Source organism: Moschus berezovskii, chromosome 4 (genome assembly GCF_049115385.1).
Source record: "Moschus berezovskii isolate FMDL1 chromosome 4, NW_MosBer_1.0, whole genome shotgun sequence".
In the NCBI taxonomy this organism is placed as follows: Eukaryota; Metazoa; Chordata; class Mammalia; order Artiodactyla; family Moschidae; genus Moschus; species Moschus berezovskii.
Window position 1 is genome coordinate 11,194,617 of NC_142463.1, and position 23,229 is coordinate 11,217,845.

Sequence of the window (23,229 nt, forward strand, 5' to 3'; positions counted from 1 at the left end):
GGTGCGCTCCCTGCTGCTGGGAAAGTCATCCTTTTCCAGGAAGTCCTCTCAGCCAAAGGAAGCTGCCCTGCTCTGAGCTATGCCCCGGGGACAGCCTGCAATTCAGTGGTGGGCTGCAGCCGGGGTACAGGGCCATGCACACCTTGACTTGATGGAGAACCTCTGAAGGGCCACCTGGCTCTCCAGGCTGAGGCCCTGTCGTGAGCGCCCAGAGTTCAGCTTCTCCCTCAGTCCAATCTCAGCCCCTCCTCCCCGAGTGTGCGCCCCAGGAAACTTCCTGCACACACACCTCAGAGTCTGTTTCCTGGGAACCTGTCCCATGACAAAGCCTTGCTTTGCTCATCTGTCATTCCGTCACCCATTGGTCTATTTTTTTATAGTCATTAACTTGGCACCCACTGGGCATGACAAATGAATGGACTAGGGAGACCACCGAAACCCTTCCCAAGGCTCCCCTTCTGAGCAAGCACCATATTACCCTGCGGCAAAGGACAGAAGCAGGCATCCCATCCCCCGGCCCCCGGGGCTCCTGGGGAGGTGGGCTATGCAGAGTCAGAATCGCCATGGGGACGCTGTGGCTCTGGGCAGATGCAGTGTGTAGCCTGACCCAACCCTGAGGTTCCATCATGGAAGGAGCAAAGCGAAGCTCACCTCTTATTGAGCACCATGTTCCCGAGCTTCAGGTCTCTGTGCACGATGTTTTTCTGGAAAACAACGGGCACATGGTTGGTACTGTGATGATCAGAGCAGAGTGGGGCCTGGCCTGTAAGAGGCAGGCTCTCCAGGTGTTGGGGAAGACATGTCTCTTTAGGTCTGGGACTCGATTTGCAAGCCAAGGACAGATGAGGACCATTCTAAGGCCGCGTTAACCATGCGCGTGAACCGGGCAACACGTGAGCCAGGCTGGCTTGGCCCCATTTAGGGTGTTTACTCCAGTTCTTTCTTCCGCTAAGGCAGCCGCCAGCGGAGAAAACCACTCCTCTCTCCGCCTCCATCAGACATCCCATTAAAAAAAGCCAAAAGCAAACACCCCTCCCCCCACCAAATCCCAAGCATCTGCCTAGATCTGGGGTCAGAGGTGAATTCTCACAGTTCTGATGCCCGAGTATCGCAGGCTCAGCCCACAGAAGCTGTGTGTCCAGAGGCGGCCCAGGCTCTCCTGACCTGTGCCTCGGGGTTCCTGATACCCCCAACTCTAGGAAAGGCTCAGAGACAGGCTGTGGCTGCCCCTGGTGGGTGTCTCGCCCCGAACCTCTCAACTGATGGACGTAACCGTGCTGGACTCTGCTGGGCTGCCCGCACCGCCCTAGGACTGTGGGCTGAGGCCTGCGGCGCTGCGTCCTCAGGTGTGGCATCAAGCTGCTTTCCTTCTGGACGTCCCAGCTGCAGAGCACGCTGGGCGAGGGCGGGACAGAGCTGCCGCTGTCAACAGCAGCCGAGGACGGCTTTCCCTGGCGGAGGAGGGAGCGGCGGGGGCGGGGCCTCACCTGGTGCAGGGCCTCCACCACGCGCACCACGTCGTAGAAGATGACCACGGTCTCCCGCTCGCTGAGCCTCTTCTCCTTGATGACGTAATGCTGCAGGTTGATCAGGTCGGCCGTCTTGTCGCTGAAGTCGTGCGCGCAGAGGCAGTCAAGGACGAGGCAGATGCGCTTCTTCATCTTCTTAACCATTCGGTTGGATTCGGCGTCCTCAACCACTTCACAGGTGCGGTCCTGGGAGGAAGGGCGCAGACCGGGGCTTGGCTGTGGGCCCAGCAGGGACAGGGACAGGGGCTTGGGGCTCTACTGGAGCCTAGAACAAGCCTGCATGTGTGTGAGCAGTGGGGGCCTGACATCTGGGTGGCATGGACCCCGCGGCCCCGGTTCTGCGCCAGTGCCAGGCCCCGCCAGGGCCCAGGCTGAAGCAGCGCGGGTCAGACTTTAGGCTCCGGTCCTACTGCAAAGCGTATGGGTCAGGGCTTGCCACTGAGAGCCCAGTGTGCTGGCAGCCCTCTGAGCGCCATGCGTAGGCAGCACCCTCAGAGCCCCAGGGCCCCCATCCCCCTTAGCCCTCCCAGAGAGTCCAGCAATGACCGATGCAAACTTCCTTCTGATGTCCATGATGGTGGGAGCTAAGAGTTCTGTGGGTTCAAGGCAACTGCATTCACATGGATGTAGGACTCCTGGGCCATATAATGGCTTTGGCCCCTGATGGCTGGTTTCAGGCCCTGGCTCCACCTTGTCCTAGCTGCAGGACCTGGGGCAGTTCAGCTAACCTCTCCAAGTTCCTGGTTCCTCATCTGTGAAAGGGGCCTGGCAACTTCTATCTCACAGGGGTGTAGAGAGAAAACACAACCATGCCAAGTATGCAGTAAGCCCTTGGGCTTGGTATCGATAAACCAGGGCTTGGTAAGCTGACACTGCTACCAACCCTAAGGGTGGTAGTTCTGGATGCATTTTCCTTGCTAAAAAGGTATGTCAAGGGAGAGAAGACACAGTGGAACATGGGGACTTTTATCCCACCAGCTTGAGAAGGCCTCCACGCCAGCACGGCAGGCTGGGGAACTTCTGGGGAGGGAGCTCCACATTCCTCCTCCAGGGCAGATCATACCTTTCATTCTGTCTTCCCCAGAGGCCCAGCACAGTGTCTGGTACACAGAGGACTCTAGAGAGGCTTCTCACCACTCAGGGTCTCTTATCCAAAATGACGGACACCAAGGCCAAGCTCTGGAAGCTACCAGAGATGAAATACTAAGAAATCATCATCACCCCCCATTTGATTTCATGTTTAAGGGACACAAATTTTCAGAGGTGCCTTTCGGTATAAATCTAAGAATGAAGACCTTGGTGGGGTCTATGTGTGGGGGTGGGAGGCATTTTCTATTTATTTTACCTCAAGAAGTCAAGCCAACAAGGAGCTTTTATTGCCTGAAATAACAGGAGTGACGAACGTGTGTGTAGCTGGGCAGCTCAGGGCTTTCCACCCTCTCATTCATCCTTCCAGCACCATACAAAGTAGGCATGGTCATCACGGCTCTCAGACGAGGGATCTGAGGCTTGGGAAGTGACTTGCCCAAGGTCACATCACCTGAATCCAGAACTGCCTGCTCAAAACCTGTGTGCCCTCCCTGACATTAGGCCCATCCAAGCACGCGTGGGCCTGGCCAGCGTGTCTGGTGCTGAAGGCGGTGCAGAAGTTCCGCGGGGGCCGTCAACAGGACCCACTCCCCTAGCATTCAGAATGCTGGTTCTTCATTTCATTTTTGGAGAGAGAATTTCAATTCTGCCCCTGGGAAGGCTCTTTTCAGGGTACCAGTTGCTAATCAGCAGCGTTCCCAAGGGACCTGGGACATCCGAGAATTGGGCCCAAGGACCTTTGCTGCAGATGCTGAAACGTCTAGGCAGGCAGCAGGACTGGTACCAAAAGCAATCACGGAGATCCACAATTCCCCGCCCCGCCTTCCTCATCGCCCTCCCTCCCACCCTGGCCTGGCCAATTCCTGACCACATAGCTAGAGAGAGCCCTTGTCTTTAAATAACTTCCTGCTTTCCTCTTTTCTCGGAAAAGCGGCTCTTTAAAGAAAGCCTGCAAGCTGGGTGCATTCCCGCTAGGCTGCCACCATCACGGCAGGAGCGCTGTGACCAGACCTCCAGGTCGCCCGCCAGGAAGTCCTGCTGCTCCGCATGCAGGGAGATTGGGGGAGCTCGTGGGACGTGGCCCCAGCAGTGCCAGCCGGGGTGGGGTGGGAGAGCTGCCACTTACCTGGAAGAGCCCATGGTGGTGAACCACTCCGTCTTGTGTGTGGAGGAGGGAGAGCAGGGAGTACTCGGTGTGCAGCAGCATCTTGCCTTGCCTCTCCTCTTGGCTTTCAATTCCTTGGTCGCCCCTCTCCTCAAGGGTGAGGATCTTAGGAAGGCACGCACATAAAAGCAAAACCCCACAACCTTTACTTTTCCAAGCAGAGTGACTAAAACAGGAGAAGCAGGGGTTCACAAACTCCCATGCCACCCCGGCACACCCACCCGCACGTGTGTGGATGAAGGGAGATGGTTTGTCCAGACGTGACGGCAACGTGATGTTCACACAGAGCCCCGGGAAGAAATGGTGCTTCTCTTGTTCACAGCGGGTGCAGAATGGGGGAGGGGGGAGGGGCCGGGCTGGCAGGAGGGCCCTGGGGTCCCCGGCCCCCGTGCCCTGTGCCCTGCTTACCTTCAGCTGATAGAAGTCATCTGTGCCATCCTTCCTCGCCAAACACTGCACGATGCTTGGCACTGGCGAGTTGCCCAGTCGGGGACCTGTGGCACAGACAAGCCGCTGGCTTTACTTCTCAGGAGCCCTCCCTGTCCACCATGCACCGAGCCATCATGCCACCACTTGGGCTTCTGGCTAGATATTTTCTCCTGGAGAACACTATGGCTCACACCCACTGAAAAAATGGTCACCCCTCCAAAAGTGGAGCAGTGTGTGTGCCTCCATCTGAGCACATCTAGTTTTTACACTCAGCACGAGGAGTGTGCTAGAATCTCCGAGGATCATGCGTTAAAAGCAGATCCCAGCTACAACCTGGGCCCTCTGAATCACCAGCTCCAGGGTGAGCCAGGAAACCGTCCCTTGAACAGGCTCCCTGGTTGGTCTGATGCAGCCGTGTATCAGCTTTTGGGAACTTCTGGACTCCTGGAGAAGTACATTGCTCACTGGTCTGTGACAGCGCCCCGAGCTTTCAGAGCATAAATCAGGTAATGTCACAGTGTCACTGCCGAAAAACCTGAACAGCACTCCACTGCTTTTAATATGCAATCGAAACTTTCTGGCCTCTAAGGTCTTGCATGATTTGGTTCCTGTCCAGCTTTCAATGGATCATGTTCCCCCAACCCCTCCTCCTCACCATATGCCAGTTCTGCTGGACTCTTTAATTCCTGAGATGTTAAGCCCTTCCCTGCCTCTGGGCCTTTGCACCTGCTGATCCTTCTGTCTGGAATGCTTTCCCTCTGCTTTTCACATGGCTACTCCTTCTTATCCGCAGTTGTCAGAGCCAATGTCACTTCCTCACACAGAAGCCTCCTTGTCTGCAGTTATCTCTGGGCCCTTCTGAGTCTCACATCATGTGTTCACTTCCTTCAGGGCCCTTCCCCCTCCCCCCGACCCCTGTGCTGATCTCCTGTGTTGTTTACTCTGTTTCTTTTTCTAACTAGAATGTTAAGTTCTGTGAGGGCAGGAACTTGTCTTTTTTTTAACTTTATGGTCTTTATTTTTAGCTTCAGAGCCCTGTCTCCAACCAACTGTCCTGCCCAATTCTTTTTTTTTTTGGCTGTGCCTGGAGGCATGCAGGATGCAGGATCTTAGTTTCGTGACCAGGGATTGAACCCATGCCCCCTGCAGTGAAAGCACAGAGTCCCAACCACTGGACCGCCAGGAAGCTCCCCAGTAGCTTCTCTGTCTTAATCACGGCTGCGTCCCTGATAAACAGCACAGGACCAGCACGTAGCAGGCTCCATGTACTATTTGCCAAGTGACTGGAGCCGGAACTATCCTGTACTCGTAAGTTCAACACGCTGTGCCAAAGCAAAATTCACACCCAATCTCTGGCTGCTGGGAGAGTCGGGGTCCTCAGGACCCCCCCCACCTGCAACCCTGCGCATGCAGTCTGGAGCTGCTGGGCCTCGAATATCATGCAGAAAGGCCCTGCTGCTCCTCCAGACCACTGGGAACACCCAGTTCTACAGGATTTTGGTACCAATTTTATAAGAAGTTTGCAGCTGTACCAAACGTTTTGCAAAATTATTGTGCCCTCTATGAATGGTCGGAGAAGCGCCTTGGAAGATGGACTTTGGATTCTAAGACAGAGTGTATGCTTCCTGAGGGCAACGTCCTGGGGGCATGCATAGGACTCTCTTAGGGGAGACTGTCCAGCTCTCGGCTGATTCTAATCTAAGGTTGGTGAGCTACAACTGAAACGACAGCTCCTGGTGCAGAGCGACCTTCCACTCTCATAAATAGACTCCGCTTAAATCAACAGAGGGGTTGGTCAGGGCCCCGCACTGGGGCGGGTTCAGCGCTGCACTGTGTCTGCAGGTCAGACTGTGCTGCCCCGGCCCCCCACTCACCTAGCCATCAGAGGCTTACCCAGGATGAATGGTCCAGCTCTCTTGGCATTATTTCCAGAAATCCCACTTCCTAGAGCCTTCGCCCTGGCCGACGTTTCCCCAGCTCCTCTGTCTGATGCTCTCCGCTTCATTCTCAGCTCTAGATGAGACAGAAAAGAGCTTTCTCACTGAGCAAATCAGCGAGCTTCCTTACGCTAACCCAGCCTGCAAGGCTCTGACTTAGGGGTGTGTCACACAGCGGCTGCTGCTGTTTCCGTGGCCTCTGCCACCTCCTGCCTCTCCCAGAGGAGCATGGAAGGTTCTCGGTAACAAAGAACCATGGCTCCTTTACTGCAGATTAATTAGGCACTCCAGGTGGAGGTCCTGGCTAGAGAGGTGAGCAGCTGGCCCACCTCAAAGGGACCAGTCAGATGCAGACAGGACACTGACTTCTGTGCGGATGCCAACTGGGCTTTCTTGAGACAGAGAGCTGGCCCTGGAGCGACTGTTTTCGAAGTGGAGTGAAAAAAGTGAAGGTGTTAGTCGCTCAGTCGTATCTGACTCTGTAACCTTGTGGACTGCAGCCCACCAGGTTCATCTGTCCATGGAATTCTTCAGGCAAGAGTACTGGAGTGGGTTGCCATTCACTTCTTCAGGGGATCTTCCTGACCCAGGGGTTGAATCCAGGTCTGCTGCATTGCAGGTGGATTCTTCACCATCTGAGCCACCACGCCTTCCCCTCAAATACCCCTTTCCCCTAAAAGGAAAGGGGACATGGGAACCAGAATCTAGAAGACATTAACCTCTCGAGTTGGGTTTAAGAAAACAAAGAGGAGTTGCTCTTTCTAGCTCTCTGCAGTTCACCCCTGGTGAAGACAGTGTCCTGAGGTGGGGCAGACAGAGGTGGACACAGTGGAGTCCCACACAGGAGGGTGGATGGTCCCAGGGATGAACACAAAAGGCCGCCTGCCCAGCCCCGAGGCCTCGGGCCCAGAGTGGGTGCAGGGACTCAGGGAAAACTTCCCTGAGGAGGTGATACTAGAGTGGGCAGGGCAAGAGGCAAGGTCGTTCCAGAAAAGGCGGCCTGGGTGTGCAAACGTACATAGTAAGAAATGGCACGGAAGCAACATACTCCAAGTAGTCTGTGTCGCTGGAGTATATGGCATGAGGCAGGGAGTGGTGACAGAGGACCCAGAGAGGGCAGCAGAGGCCAGACCCAAGGGACTGGACGGCCACATTAGGAGCGCAGCCTTTGCTCTCACACAGACGGCTTGGGAACACAGCCTAAGCTTCTATAATTTTTTCTTTTTAAAAAAGTAACTGGCGTTTCCTGCAGAAACTCTAGAAAATACTAATATTACCACCAAGATATAATCGTTGTTAATATTCAAGCAGACTTTCCTCTGTGTGTGCATGTATGCTTATAGTTCTTATTACAAAAATTTAGACCACAGTGACACCATTTCTAAGCATTCTTGTCTCCCACCTAAAATATATCAGTCTGATGAGGGTTAATTTTATGGTGTGTGTATCTCAATAAAGCCATAAAAAATCTTATTAACATCCCTCCATCTTCTGTAGCATCCCTGTATTTTTCTGTAGCACCACTTGAAAGAGTCTCCTTGGTAAGAATATGTCATGATTTATCAGACCACATTCATGGACTTTGAGATTCTCTCCACTTTTCGTATTTTTTTTATTAGCAGTTATAACACCTTGGCATACCTGCCTCCCTCAGGACAGACTCCAAGAAATGGTCAAATGGGGCGTGTATTTTTAAAGGAGGGTGACAAACACTGCCAGGCTGCTCTCAGGGAGGCTGTGGCCATATATAGACCTTCGGTGGTGTGGGGAAGCAAATCCCAGAACCTGCATCAGGAAGGAGCATTTCCATATTTTAAAAAGCTGCCAATCTCATGAATATTAAAAAGCACATCATTGTTTAAATTTGTAATTCTTTAATTATTCATGAAGTTGTACTTGTTTTACACACTTACTGGTTATATGCAGTATTTCTTTTATGAATTTCCAGTTCATATTCTTTTCCTATTTTTTTTTTTTTTTTTTTACTGCTTTGTGTGTATTAGTCTGGGTGATTTTTTAGTAACTCTATATATTAAGGCTATAACTGCCATAGGATGTAGTTTTTCTTAATCTTTTAACTTTTTTAAATTAAAAAAGATTAAATGTCTATGCAGTCATATAGTTTTCTTTTCCTTTAGTTCATTTTTGCGTTATTCATAGAAGATGCCCCTACTCCGCGAACAGGTACATCTTCACTAGTTAGCTTACATCTCTTCACATGCTGCCGTTCTGACCCTTATTCTAAACCCCAGGAGACTGACTCCATGCAGTGAACTGGGAAGTAGGAGAGACAGCCCAATGCCCTTCTAGTCCAATCTACCAGATCTGCCTCCCATCCAGCCCCTAATTCATTTCCAGAGCTGTGCCACTGAGGAGCAGACCCATGATTTCACTGAGAGTAACAAGGATCAGGTAGCTCAGTAGGCTCTAATAGTCCCAGACAGAGCAGAAGCTGTGGTCAGGCTCAGCTATGACTCCTGCCAATCAGGGTCATGCTGGCAGCAGATTCAGTCACTCACACAAGAGCAGGGGGAGAACACAACTGCTTCTAGAAAAATCCTAAAAAGCTCGGCAGAAATGTGTCTAGCACACTGTTCCTACCCTTTGCCTGGACAGTCTCTGTGCGTCTTTCTTAATTTGAGCATCACTTCCGCAGAGAAGCTGTCTTGACATCCGAACACCAACGGGTCCCAGTCTCACTTGGCATCCTGGAGTTTTCACACAAAGCACTTTCCATATTTTGTGATTATGTATTTATCTGTGTGCTCATATACTTAATGTCTTTCCCCTACCATTAGACTAAAACTCCCTCAGAACTAGAAAAAAAAAGTACATAAAACCATTACTCCCCGTGCCGGGACCAGGAGATGCTCTATGAGCGGCTGGACACCTTCCCTGCAGCAGCTGATGGCTCCTATGGGGTCAGCTGCCCTGTGCTGGTAGATGAGTTGATTTCAGTACATTCAGGCCCTGTTCTCTGGCTTCCCTGGAGCACTAAGCATCCTCTCTCCTCCTGGATCCTTGGAGAGCACCACCATGGCGTCATCGTATCTGTGTAGATGCTGCCTAGGCGCCCACGCACAGGCATGGTCTAGACAACAGTTTGCCGGGAGCAGCTGCGGCACAGACGGGGAGTGGGCCCCGCCTGACCCACCCACCCCACCAAGGAGTCAACTCAAGCGAATGGCATGGGAGCTGCTCCAAGATGTAGGCAGACAGAAGGATGAGAGCAGACGGGCAGGGAGAGGGAAAGATGCTGGCAGGGGAAGTGGCAGCAAGGCTGCTTCCCTTCCTGAACGTTCCTTCACACCACCAGAGCCGCGGAGGCAATGGTCGCAGCGAGGGGGCAGGTCTGGGCAATCGGAAGCTGCGGTGGGCTCGCTGGTGGGATGAGCAAAGACAACCCCCCTGGGGACAGACCCTCCTGCCTCCTGCCCCCAAATCATCCTGCTGTGTCCCCTCCACAGACACACCTGCATATGGCCCACCGATGTGCCTGCTTCAAGGGATCCTGGCCTCACAGTGAGAGTGCAATGTGGAAGCTCCAGGCACCCTGGTTTCAGAATGGACTTGGGGCCAGGCCTCTCCAGAGACACTGGTCCTCAGGCTGCGGTGATGGGCCCTGGCCCTGCCTGGCTAAGAAGGAGCTGTCTGCCTGGTGTCTCCTGGGCCCATGGCTCAGCTTGCCAGAAATCAGCAGGCCTGATTTAGAAGTCTCTGGAGCTTTAAGTCTGTCCACTCTTCCAGGGCTATCCTCCCAGGTCAGCACCAGTTCCCTCAGAACCCGGATTCAGCAGACAGCTCTGTGAGGCAAAAAAGAGGGTGAGGGGGAGGCATGCTGGCCACCTACAGGCTGCGCTGCTCAACCCTCAAGTGGGGGGTTCCCTTTGCCTGACCTGGGGAGCAAGCTGTGGGCATCAACTCTGTGCTCGCATCACAGCATACCCAGAGGAGGCGATGCCCATCCCACCCTGCTTGTTTGCCATTAAGGTCATCCTGTCCCAAAGCTGCTGGGAGATGTGAGCCCAGCTCTCCCAGAAGGCAATGAAGGCTGGACCATCAGCACCACCCAAGGTTCTAAGGCCCATGATGCCCAGTCCAAGGCTGCCGTGTGCTACTGTACAGGACAGCTGGGCAGGGCAGCGCCAGGCAGGGCACCCTATGGCAGACCGTGGTTCAACACGGTGGGCACACCACCAACCCCCCAAGGAAGTGGGCTGCAAAGAGAGGGTACTGAGACCTTCCTAGGTCAGTCTTTCTTCAGTTCCACCCAACTACAAAGCAGCTGAAGCCTGGCTGAGGCAAGGAGAGGCCCATTACTCACCCCCAGAAGCACCCCCACCGGTCTCCACGCAGGTGTGCGGATGCAGTCCCAGGCGATGGCCACTGACACACGCACAGAGCCACAAACATGAGGGGCAGCACAGGGCCTGTCCACATGTGCAGAGAGTTCTGCACTCAGCCTCGCGGCAGGCTTCCTGCTACAGCCTCAGGGCTCCTGGAGGTGGGTGACCCTGCAGACTGAACCAGCGCAGGTGGAGTGCACAGGTGGTCCCTGCAAGGAGCAAACAGCAGACCCCAGGCCAGTGAGCTACTTCTGTGTGTGCATGTGTGTGATGACACTGCAGCTGGTGGCCATGATCTGTCAGCAGCTGCTAATGCCTGCTAGGAGCCGAAGGACTTGTCTACACTGCAGGCTCACGTTGAGCTGTTAAGTGTCGGGATTCAAGCTGTCCCTAGCCCCACCCCCACGTTTCCTGGCTCTGTCAAAACCAAACAAATAAAAAGATGAGCTGTACAGGCCTCTGTCTTCTGGGTTTTATCTCTGGCAGTGCCTACCGAAGGCAGGGACCCTGCCCCTCTGTTCAGCCCACCTGGCACCTGGAAGTGAGCATAGGCGCTCCCACCCATCTCTGGCCTCAGCCTATTTGCCACACATGTGTCAAGGGTCTGCGTGGCCACACCCACATTGGACCCCGGGAAGGAGGTAGAAAAGGGTCTCTGTCCACAGGACGCTCAGATGGCAGAACAACATGGTCAGAGCAATGCGCCTCAAGTCGTCTCCATGCCACGGCCTAGACAGCTGTACTACTCACCTGCGGGTGGGGTGGGGGTGGAAAGCTTAGGGTGCTTTCTGCTGCAAGCCTCAGCTGACTTCTGCTTGGTCCAGTCACCCTCGAGCTAAAGGGATCACCATCTTGACCTACATAACCCATACTAGCTGGGATGCTTGGAGTCAGACCAAACCCAGCACCATTACTTAATGATGAGATCTTGGACAAAATACTTATTCTGCATATGCAAAACCCAGAGTACAGGATCCACCTTACAAGGCTGGTCTAAGGATTCAGTGAGATGACCCGTGTAAAAGGGTTAGCAAGAGCACTTATTGGCATATTACGAACATATGATAAGTTGTACTTTTCTTAGCTTAAACACAGCAGCTTTGAATTTCTCTTGCTGCCCAAGGAGAAAGGAATAGTCAGGCACTGACTTGGAGCTGGGGTGGGGAGCAGAAGAAGGAAGATAACCAGAATGAAGGCCTAAGAGACCCTGAACCTGTTGTCTGCTGGTCTGATACTCCAGGCTGGGTGGGGGCAGGTGTGGGTGTGGGTGGTCTGATGGGAAGCCCGAGTGACAGGTTCACCTGCACATGGGGAGGAGAGGAAGCCTGGGGGCTGGCAGAGCTCCTGAGGGGGCAGAGGGGTGCTGGGCAGTGCCAGGCGCGAGCCTGCAGTAGAGGGCAGGGGACGGTTGTTTTGTGGGTCAAGGGGAGGGCCTGTTCTTTCAGGCAGAGGCGCAGAGCACCTCATCCTCTCGTTCTGTTCACTGGCTTATGGGGGCGCAGAGGCCGGAGCACTAGCTGGCAATGATCAATTCAATGCGCAGGAAGGGACTGTCCAGAGTGATGCTGTTGTTGTTTAGTCGCTAAGTCACGTCTGACTCTTTCGTAACCCCATTCGCCCACCAGGCTCCTCTGTCCAGGGGATTTCCCAGGCAAGAAGACTGGAGGGGGTTGCCATTGCCTTCCCAGGATGATGAGGTCCTTCATCATGATCCAGTTGGGGGGCAGTGAGGAGTCTGGAACTAAGACCTCGTGCCTCTAGTCCAGGATCTCTCGTAGAGGACTGTGGGAGGGGGACAGGGCACACATACTGGGCTGGAAAACTGCTGTCAGAGGACACAAGGCTAGGTGTGTGTGTCTGTCAAAATGACTGCATTGTTAGAAGACCTGTGAAATTCACTATGTGTAAATATACAACTAAAAAAAAAAAGCAAACTGCAACCTTAACCACATGATCAAAGTTAAATCACTAATAACTGAACAATCTGACATCATGTTACTCCTCATATGAAGCAACCTTACTGAAGTTAATTTTTTTTTTGCCAAAAATGCATAACCTGAAGCTGATCAGAGGAGTCAAAGTAAAACTGAGGGAACATTCAACAACAGGCCTATATGCTTCAAAAACATCAATGTCAGGTAGTTAAAAAAAGGCTGAAGAACTGGTCTCACTTGAAGGAGATTAAAGACAGGACAAGTAAATGAGACAGGTGATCCTGAGGGGAAGAAGTTATATTTTGAACAATGAGCAGAATCTGAATATAGACTGTATATCAGATGATACAATGTTAAATTTCTTGAATTTGAAAACTGCCCTGTGGTTACATAGGAGAATGTCCCTGTTCTTAGGTTACAGATGCTGAAGTGCTTAGAGGTGAAGGGTCACCATGTCTGGAATTTACTCTCTGGAGACAGAGGAGAAATTGCACCCTGCTGGAACAGCTCCCAAGACCCTGGAGGAATCTGTTCTCCAGATTCACAGGTTCAAAAGGATTTCTTGTGGGTACAAAGCTCACAGAAGCAGAATTTGGAATCTCATGCTTGTGGGGCAGAGCCAGCCTGGTGTGAACAGGAGTTCCGAAAACTATTCTAAGGGAATGGGGGCGGGGGCGGGGTGGAAATGAGATCTCTGTGCAATCTCAAGGTCTGCCACCTGGTGGCGTCTTTCTATAGTGCATCTTCAAAGGGTGTCTCTCTGCACCCACTGCAAGATGGTGGGGCACTGTTCTTTTAGTCAGGAAGGATACAGGAACAACCCCATCAGAAGACCCCCACCTCAGCTACCTGTGTAACTGAAAAGTGAAAGTGTTAGTCGCTCAGTCACGCACGACCTTTTGCGATCCCATGGACTGTATATATAGCTTCCCCGGCTCCTCTGTCCACGGAATTCTCCAGGCAAGAAGACTGGAGTGGGTTGCCATTCCCTTCTCCAGGGGATCTTCCCGACCCAGGGATCGAACCTGGGTCTCCTGCATTGCAGGCAGGCTCTTTACCATCTGAGCCACCAGGGAAGCCCCGTGTAACTGGGGCTGGACAAATAGATTCCAGCAGGCTATTCTTTCTTCTCTGCTTGGGGACCTGGGCCTGCACCAGCTCCATCTGTCTCTGCTGTGGGGGTCCTCCACTGCTTCCTGGGGTCTTTAGGAAGAAACCAAAACTCCTCAGTAAGCCTGGCCAGACCCAGGCTACCTCTCCAGCTTCCCTGCTTTTCTATGCCCCATAAATCCAGCCACACCAAATGACTCACAATTCCGAGTGTGCCATGAACACCCCTGCCCTGTTCTCCCTTGGTCCTCACAGGTGTCACCTCCTGCAGCAAGTTCTTTCCTCTTCTGGCTGCCAGAGCACCCTCTGTCTGCTCCAATGTGCTGTAACCACTGTCTGACCCCCCTGCCTCCATCACTCTCCAGGCTGAGCAACCCCAGTTCATCTCCACGTCCCTGCATCCACCCACTGCTGAAGGAGGAAACAGAGAGTGCCAAAGAGTCTGTTATGCACCCAGAAGGCACTAAACCCGCACTGGGGCAGGGGACAGAGAAGACCCAGTGAGAGGCCAGGGGCTGGAGGCAGAGAGACCCAGAAGGAAGTACGGACGGTCCACCAGCTCGTGGCAGGAGCCGGAATCCAGGAGCAGAGAGAGAAGCGGTCACAGCCGTAGGTAACTGGGCTGCAGTGGTGCTGGGAACAGTCTGTCCAGGAAAAGTCCCATGTCAGAAACGCCTGGATGCCCGGGGCAGGGCGGTTCTGGGCTGATCGCCAGGGGTGGTGCTTACACAGTGTTGGCTGCTGGAGGGCAAGCCCCTCCTGAGGAATGAAACCCATTCACGGCATGCCTGCAGACTGGGACCAACCCCTCACTGGCTAAGGGACAGACCTTAAAAAATCTGCTTTCCTGCCGTAAAGTGTGGGAATGTGTGACAGCCTGGCCTGCTCCTCACTAGGGGGATAGACCCTCTGGGACACTCTAGGTTTGGAGTGGGAAGGTCCTTCTGCGGGTCAGAAAAATTCCCACCGCTTGTTTCCCCCAAGAAAAGAGACTTTCTGGCGCAGCTATGCTCTTAGCGGACTATACCTGGAAACAAACCGCTGGACTTGAGGTGAGCAGTGTGAAATCTCAGCAGGTGACCCAGAGAAGATGCTCTGTGGAGCTGCAGAGGCTGGGTTACTGAGAGCCCCTTCTACCAGCCCGCAAGGCGGCATCCCCACCCTTCCTGACCCAAGCACTCGGGGAGCCACCCGCAATGCACCTCTGCACTCACACGCACGTGCTGTGACCAGTGGCCCAGCGTCCCTACAGACTGGCTCTCCATCCACAAAATCAACCCAGGGAACCAAGAGAAACTTGCAGCCCACAGAACCAAGTGCTTCAAACCAGGGAACAGTTACCCAAATGCTAGTTGGGAGCACAAGATGGATTCTGGGATCAAGGCCTGGGTTCAAACTTCAGCTTCCATCACTCACTAGCTGATGACCCTGAGCTAGTTACCTGTCCTCTGTGAGAGTCATTCACTCTCCGTGGGCCTCAGTTTCATCATTTGTAAAAGAGGGGTATCTCGAGGTCTCTGGTGGATGAAAGGCGAGGGTCCCTGCTCCATACTGAGGTAGCTCCCTGGTGATAAGGCTCTCCAGGTGCATACCTTTTAAACTACCACCTGACGGGCATCAACTGCTTGCCAGGAATCATTTGTTCTTAGTGTTTCCTAGATTCTCTTTCATTCTCACAACTTCACGAAGTAAAGATTTCCCCTCTTTTTTGGTCTGCTGACAAACCAGAGCCTCGAGACCCTACCCAGCTCATTGGACCAGAGGAGGCTGCCTATGGCCTGTTCTCCTCTACCCCTCCTGGCTGGCTAGAAGGGAGCTCTGTTTGAGGGCTTTTCTTTGAGTATGAATGACAGTCATCCCTGAGCAGGCATGGACACTCTCCCTGGGAGCCAGAGGGCCACAAGCAATCTCCCCAGGAATGCACTGGAAGTCACTGGCTTCCATGCCCAGGATGGATGCTGGGGGATGGGGAGGCGGATTAGTAATGCCTCAGCCTTAGCCAGGACTCCCTGATGACAAAGATTCATGCATTTGCTGTCATCTCCACCGTTCCAAAACAAAGTGATGACTTTGTTCATTTCTAAAATGCAGGATATGCATAGCTCCAATCTGTCAGGAATTCATAACATCACATCCTTCTCTAAACGCCTGCCTCGGGGGTAACGGGCGAACTGGCTGCTACTAACCAGAGCGCCTCTCTTGCAGGAGGTGCACCCCACCCCCAAAGGCCGCTGGGCGTGTGGGAGACTACCTGCAGCGCCAGAGAGGAAGTGACTCAGCCCAGTGGGAAGTGGGAGGGGCGGCCAGAACCAGGGCCCCGTGCCCAGCCTGCTCCCCCCCCAGCACATCCGCACAGACCCATCCCGTCACCGCCTTTCCTCGGCAGGACTAGAGCAGGCTGAGCACAGTTCTGGGGGCCAGCAGGGGACTGAAGGCCCCCGCTGCTCACAGGGGGCCCCGTGTCTGCAGCTCGGAGATCCAGCTCCAGTCTCCTCCAGAGGCTCAAGGAGATTACATAATCAGGAATGTCCCTCCTCACCTCCCTGCCCTGGGCAAGCCCCACTGGGCTCCTCAGTGGCCTCCACGAAGGCTGAGGGGAGAGACCTTCAAGGGGGCGGAAGGCTCCAGGCTGGGAGGATGTATCCCAGAGGGAATCTGGGAGAAGAGGCTCCGGGGCTGTGTACACAGAGGTGGGCCTGGAGGCTTCTCTGGTGAAAAGATAAGCGAGAGGAAGCCAGTCCCTGGGCCGGGGAAAAGGGCTTCGGGAGCAGCCTTTCTGAGAGTCACCAGAGCGGAATCCAGGGCAGCATCGCCAGCCCTGCCACCGGCTTCACCCCTCCCGGGGCCTCCGGAAGCAGCTGATGTGACAACAAATAATCTGTCACTGTGTGTGGGTGTTGGAAGAGGAAGGGACAGACTTAATAGCTCTTTCTCAGGCTGTGCTGCCCTGGTATCTCCTACCAAGAGAAGCAGCCAGGGGACGCCGCCAAGCACACTGACTGGGAGGCCTTCCCGGTGGCCCCCCGCCTCTGTGGGAGGGCCTCTGCTATGTGCAGTGACGGGGGACTGAGTCGCTGAAGCCCTCCGCTATCACACCAGCCTGCCCAGCAACTAGGGGGACCCTCCTCAGCTCAAACCATCAGCCGTTGCTTTGTCCAGTGGGAACAAAGCCTCCCACCGGGTCTCTCGTGGAATTCAGGTTCCTGACACCCACGACGACTGTGGTCAGGCCACGGGAAAGCAGCAAACAACTAAAGCAGGGCTGGCGAGGCTGGCAGCACCTCTGTGTCCTGTGCACGTCTCCCTGCTCCGCAGTCTCCCCACCCAGAGGAGAGGGACTGGGCGGCCCCTGCCTGGGGTGCCCTGAGGACTGCAGGGAGCCAGCCTGTGGGAGGCACCAGGCAAATGTTACGTCTCCCTCCTTCCAACCCAGATTTCCCGAGCGACAGACGGACAGACGGGGAATGCCTAGGCCGGCCCCGGGTGATGTGGTTCTCTCTCTCTCCGTGTGGTTTGCAACAGCAAAAGTCACTGCAATCATCCTGTGAGAAAGGTAATTTGGATTGGGGCCAGCCAACTGCCTTTCTTTAACTGCTTCTATCAACAAAGAAATTCAATTAAATTGCACAACCTTGAGAATGAACAATACAGTTCGCTTTCTGCAGTCTGCCGGATGCTGCTGGCTGTGGCTGCTGGGGGGCAAGATTACAGAGGCAGACAGCAGGCTCTGCCATCAGAGTTGCCCTCAGCAGGCTGTTCAGACCCACACAAGGGCTTCACCTGCTCTAAGTCGCTAAGGCCAGCCACGACCCATTCCCAATACACTCTGAGACGTGTGGGCGAGAGCCTGCTTGCCTGTGTCTCTCCAGTGGGTGAGCTCCTGGTGGCAGGGCCTGGGCCCTTGACCGCCGCAGAACCCCTTGCACAGGCCCAACAGACATGCAGAAGACAAAGGGACATCGCAGTCAACAAAGCAGGAGGAAATGCACTTGTCCTGGGCCCAGCACACCCTGTTCTAGGCATTTATTCTCTTGGTCCACTCACACAGGTTCACCGAGATGAATGGACTTAATGAGGGTCCCACAAGAGCCCTGGGTAGCAGCAAAAACAGCACAAAGATAAAACCACAAAAATCAAAACACACACACATCCCCTCCCGATAGGAAACAATCTACATGTTCACAAGAGACAGTGGTTCACTGCCTCACGGTGCGCCCACACAGGGGGATACTATGCAGTCTCTAAGACCAGGCCCAAGTCTGCTGATAGACGAAGATGTCTAGGATACCTTACTTTAAAAAAAAAAAAGCAAACTGCAGTTCTATTTGCATAGAATGATTTCATTTGGGTTTAAAAAAATGAATATGTGTAAGAAATTTCTAGAAGAAACTTAACAGTTTCATCCAGGTAACAGAGCACAAACAGGAGATGGGTAGTTTCACTTCATACTCTTCTGCAGCGCTTAACTGGCTTAGCTGGCAGGCCACAGACCACAGGGTCGCAAGGAGTCAGACACGACTGAGCATACAGGTGCACACGCACGCACGCGCTCTGCTCAACTATTTCACTGTAGATTACTATAATAACAACGAAGTTTCTGAACCCATCAGAATTATTAAGAGTGGCACTGGAATCTGGGAGGCTGGGTCTTAGAGAAGGCGCACTGGAGGGAGTGTGGCATTGAGAATGCCCTGACCGTGTGGGCCTGCATGCCGACACAAGGCTGCGTCAGAAAAGCCGGGCACAGAAGAGACAAACCACCACGGTAACTTGCAAACTTGCTTATAAGGAACTTCCTGCTTGCCACCTGGCTTCTTTAAGAGCTGGGAAGACCACCAAACGGTTCAAACTGGAGACCTGGAAGCTGGTTCATGATGCCTCTTTCAGGAGACTCAGACTCACCATCAAGAGCTCTCCGGGGCCTCACCAGAGGCCAATAACACCTTGTGTCTAATCCTCATCACTGCTTTGGAGCAAGGAGCAGTAAGTTCATTTTAGAGCAGAGGCTGGAGATAGGAAGTGACTTGTTCAAAGTCACTCAGTTAGCAAGTGGCAGAACTGGGTTCTGAAGCCAGGTCTGATCTGAGCCTTAAGTGCTGGCAGACAGGATCGAAGGTCTCCTTACCCTCTACTCACAGGGTAGGAGGGGAGGGATGTATCTCCAGGCAGTGGCAGTTTCCATTTTTCCAGGAAAAAAGAAGGGACTGCTGCAGCTTTGACAAGGTCATTTCCAGCTCTACAGCTTTATGGGTCCAAGATTCCATGTGGGCTGGGCTCCCTGGGGCCAGAGCCTGGCCAGGATCAGGGAATGGGATAGAATGGGATCTAGGGTCACAAAGGTGTGGGCTGGAAAACCAGCTCTGCCCCTGCTGGCTGAGTAACAGTGGACAGGTTCCTTAGCCCTTCTGGCCTGGGGGTTCTCCGTAGAACAGAGACAATTCCTCTTTCCTTAGGCTGGCAGAAAGCCTCAATACATACTGCAGAGTACTTAGAAAAGGACCTGGAAGCTGGTGGGGATCCTTCTTTTCTGGCTGGTTTCCTTTCTGTTCCTTCAGGAGGAACCACTTTGGGAGTGGAGTCAGAAGAGAACTCAGACACGGAGGTCACACAAACCTGGTGACACCAGAGGCTTCACATCAACTACAAAAAGGGGCAGGACGCTAGCTCCCCAGAGGTGGTGATGCCGGTGGTGGGGCTCCAAAGCCCAGAGAATTCTGGGCTCTGGCAGTCCTGAGGCCTCCTGAGGGGCTGACCTGAGTTTCTCCCTAAGGGTACCTGCTTTGAGGCACCTCTCCACACCTCTAGCCAGCTCTGCCCTAAACCCAAAGACAGGGGACAGGCACACCAGCCTGCTCTTGCCAGTTTCCACTACCATGTCCAGGCCACTTCTTCCTTGGGGATCCTTGGATCACAGACTCCCTAAGCCTTAAGATCCTCTGCCTATCTCTTTTGCCAAGTAGGTGATGATCTGTAAACAGAGGCAAGAGGGGACAGCTTCATCCTAAATGATAAGAGCCCTGCTCAGTTTTCTCTGGTGCTTTCCCACAGCTAGAGTTTCTCTGAAACCAGCAGACCTGTAGACTGCTGGACTGTATGAGCTCTGCTGCTGCTGCTGCTGCTGCTAAGTCGCTTCAGTTGTGTCTGACTCTGTGCGACCACATAGACGGCAGCCCGAGGGAACCCCAACTCCGACCGTGAAGAGCCAGAAGAGGGTTATCACCACTGGGGTTCTCAGTGCCCCTCAGGAAGGAGCATCTTTGCTGGCTGGGGGAAAATCAGGCTGCTCCAGTTCACTAGAAGGGGGCTGAGAAACTACTTTAAAATAATAATAATAAAAGGTACTCTTTGTGGAAGCAACTCCTCTTGGAATTTATCCTGTGGATACCTAAGGTGGGCAGAACCACACACATGCAGATACAGTCACTTCAGCTTTGTCTGAAGAGCAAAAGGCTGAGAATAACCCAAGTTCATCAGCAGAGAGTTTGCTGAATAAATTACACAAACCGTGATGACACAGTATTGCCCAAAATAACCCAGACGTGCATGAGACAAAGTGGAACCATCTCTTTGATAGTAAGGAAATCAATGCAAGTGACACCACGCTTTCCTTTCTTGGATCTTGGTGACAGATCCTGAGGAGATGCAGGGCTGCTGTGGGCCCCAGGCCACCTTCAAGGCCACAGTCTCACCTGAGCAGGTGCAGGAGGAAGAAATGCCCTTGTCTCAGGCCGCTTTCCCTTTGACTTTCTGTATACCGCAAGTGCAAGGACAAATCCTGTGAAAATCTCCCCAAGTCAAAGGGCCTGTGTGAAGTCGCATCTACCAGCACATCTCTCTCTGCAGAGCTCAGGGGGACAAGGACATGAAGGCACTTCCCTCTCACTTCCCTGATGGCTGAGTGGGTCCCAGGTGGCCTGTGGCAGACATCTCTCCTTCCTGAGAAGAGGGACTGGGTTGGCCGACCCAGCCTCCAGAGTAACTCCCACCTCAAGGTCTCTTTCTAGATGAGACCTCCCGGGAGCCCAGGGAACGCCATCTTTGCTCTGAGGACACACTACTCTTCGGGACCCATCACTTGCTGAGTCACTGTGGACAGCACCAGAGAGAAGGGCTGCTCTCGAGGGCCATCTGAAGGCTGAACAAGTCACAGGAGTCTTGCAGACTCAGCCCCTCGAGTGTCTGAAACACTAAAGACGTTCACCTCCCTGGGCAAAGCTGAGCAGAGGGAAGATGAGGAAGGGAAGCTGCCCTTTGCCCAGGCGCTGACTCAGGCAAAACCAGAGAGAAGCCTGGCCCAAAGCTGGACCGAGAGCCACAGACTCTGCAACTGATCCTCTCCCATGAGAGGGATTACCGAGTGGATCTGGCGGATCTCCCTGGCCATTCTCCCCGGCCAGCTCTATCATTCACCCTGTCAGCCAGATCAGGAAGCTAGGGGGCACCTGCCATCACTGCTCCTCCCTCAATCCTCACTTACAGACACTCCCAGAGTCCAGCTGATTTCCCCCCAAACAGCTCTGATCTGTGCCCTTCCTGTTTCCCAGCTGCCTCTGCCTTGATCCAGGCCCCACTGACCCTTGCTCTGATTACAGCAAAAGCCTCTTACAGAGCCTCCAGACGTGTTCTCTCTCCGGTTCATCCTCTACCAGCAGCCAGAGGGCTCTTGGGAAGATGCACGTTTACCGGTGTTTCCTCCACTTAAACCGAAGCAGCCCCTCACCAACAGAAGTTCAAGCATCTCAGCCCTGGCGCTCACCCCTCCAGAGTATCCGAAAGCCAGGTCCCTTCACACCCTGTGCCGGAGTCTCCTGTGGATCCTGTAGAACGCACACACACCAGCCTGCATCCACGCTTGTGCCTTGATGCTCCCGTCTGGAGTGCTTCATGAACACTCTATTCTCCGTCAATATTTAGTTTTCATCAAGACCCAGTTCAAGTTCTAAGGCCTCTCCAGAATTCTCCCCAGTCACCTCCCCATGCCCTGGGGAGAAACACCCCTTCCCCTCATTCCCTAGACCTGCTGCACAGACTCCTATGAGACACGCCCCCAACTATTTGCAAGTGCTGATTGGTTAGGCACCTGCCAGGTCCCTGTTTGACCACCAGCTCCTCTAGGGCAGGGCCTGCCTCTCCAATCTCCTTCTGTACCTGGTACCCAACAATTCCCCAGCTGCACATGGGAGCTTATGTGTATGGAACTGGGGTTCTGCCTTTGGGGCCAACGCACTATCAATGTGTGCTTCCTGATGGTGCTAATTCAGATACCAAACTAGGGTCACTAATAGGGACACATATGGAAGAAACTCTAAATATGTTTACTCCCAGGCTACTTTATTTTTTAAAAATATGTATTTATTTAGTTGTTAGGCTGCACCAGGTCTTTAGTTGTGGCGTGTGAGATCTGCTTCTCTAACCTGGGATTGAACCCGGGCCCCCTGCATTGGAAGCGTGAAGTCTAAGCCACTAGACCACCAGGGAAGTTCTCCTAGTATCCTGATTTTTTTTTCTCAGCAGTCCTACTTCTATTTTTTTAAAAAATGGTTCTTTTAAAGAGCTGAGCTGAATCATCTGTATGGCTTCCATACCGGTTTGGTAAACTCCCCACAGATTTCTTTTTTGGAGAGAATACAATAAAATTCTGTGATCTTGTCATCCCTCAGGACACTTCTGACAGCTCACTGGGACACAGTTTAGTCGCCACTGACTGCTTTGACTAATTCTGAGGAGTTCTTTCCTGCAGCCTGTAGCGTTTACCAAGCGTTTCTCACTCAGTGTGCCCTCAATGTCCAGCTTGCAACACCTTACGGAATCCTCATAACTGCCCTCCTAGGGAGGGGCTCGTACTGCCCCCACTTTACAGATGAGAAAGCTGGGAATGCAAAGAATAAGTAACCTCCACTGACCGGTAGGGGCTGGGATTGGAACTGAGATTCTGTCTGAGAGTGGAGCCAAATAGGCTCTTAACCACTCCAGTCTGCTGCCTTCCCAAAAGGTCAAATTAAAGGCACAAGGGAGCAACTGACCTTACAAATGACCTTCTGGAGGATAGCCTCACCAGCCTGGCTGCTTGAGAGACCTGCAGTCTCAGGAAGAGAGAGGCAGATGTGCCAGGCACTTCTGGGCCCAGCAGAGTAGCCCAGGACAACACAGGAAGCTTGTCACCTGCCACTGGTTGCAGGCAGTGCCGGCTCACCAAAGATCCCCCACCCTGCACCATCTCTCCTCTCTCGGAGGCCTGCCCTGCAGTAACCTCAAAGAGGTCTCCAGTGTTTCACCTTCTCCTCTCCTCTCCCTTCTCTCCTGCTGAGGCTCCAGAGAGAGCATTCTAAAACACAAGTCCAATCACGACACTCCTCTGCTTCAATTCTTTTCCCTCGCTCCCTACTGCCCTTGGCACAAACTTCCAAATTGTTAATATGGCATTCCCCTGTCAACCTGTACTGTTTCACCTGGCATCAGATTGACTTTCATACCACCATACTGAACAATCTGAGGTTTCTGGGATAAATTTTGAGTTTAGAGGTCAAAGTGGAGTACCTTGCCCCTTTGTTCTTACCTGGCTGAGCCTTCTCATCCTTCCAGATACAGTTCCAGCATCATCACTTCTTCCAAGCTTTCCCAGAACCTCTCCCACTCCCCAACTCAGGTTGAGCTAGAAGCTTCCTTTGTTGGACTCCCACAGCCCTCTGT

At 53.3% G+C, this 23,229-nt stretch overlaps 1 protein-coding gene across 7 annotated transcripts in view; it reads right to left on the reverse strand.

The window, feature by feature from the left end:
* The window catches only part of STK40 (serine/threonine kinase 40), a 37,974-nt gene that overhangs the window by 12,332 nt on the left and 2,413 nt on the right, over positions 1-23,229 (reverse strand). For 2 of the 7 annotated variants that reach the window (XM_055401996.2, XM_055401993.2), the window contains exons 2-8: positions 10,474-10,704; positions 9,623-9,952; positions 6,106-6,225; positions 4,192-4,277; positions 3,745-3,888; positions 1,488-1,715; positions 652-704 (exon numbers count right to left, since the gene is read on the reverse strand). In XM_055401996.2, coding sequence (XP_055257971.1) covers positions 652-704; positions 1,488-1,715; positions 3,745-3,888; positions 4,192-4,277; positions 6,106-6,217 — 623 coding nt within the window. In that variant the 5' untranslated portion in view covers positions 6,218-6,225; positions 9,623-9,952; positions 10,474-10,704. Of the gene's footprint in view, positions 1-651; positions 705-1,487; positions 1,716-3,744; positions 3,889-4,191; positions 4,278-6,105; positions 6,226-8,750; positions 8,858-9,622; positions 9,953-10,473; positions 10,705-23,229 lie in introns of all 7 variants that reach the window. The other 5 variants (XM_055401998.2, XM_055401992.2, XM_055401995.2 and 2 more) reach the window with 4 other exon arrangements.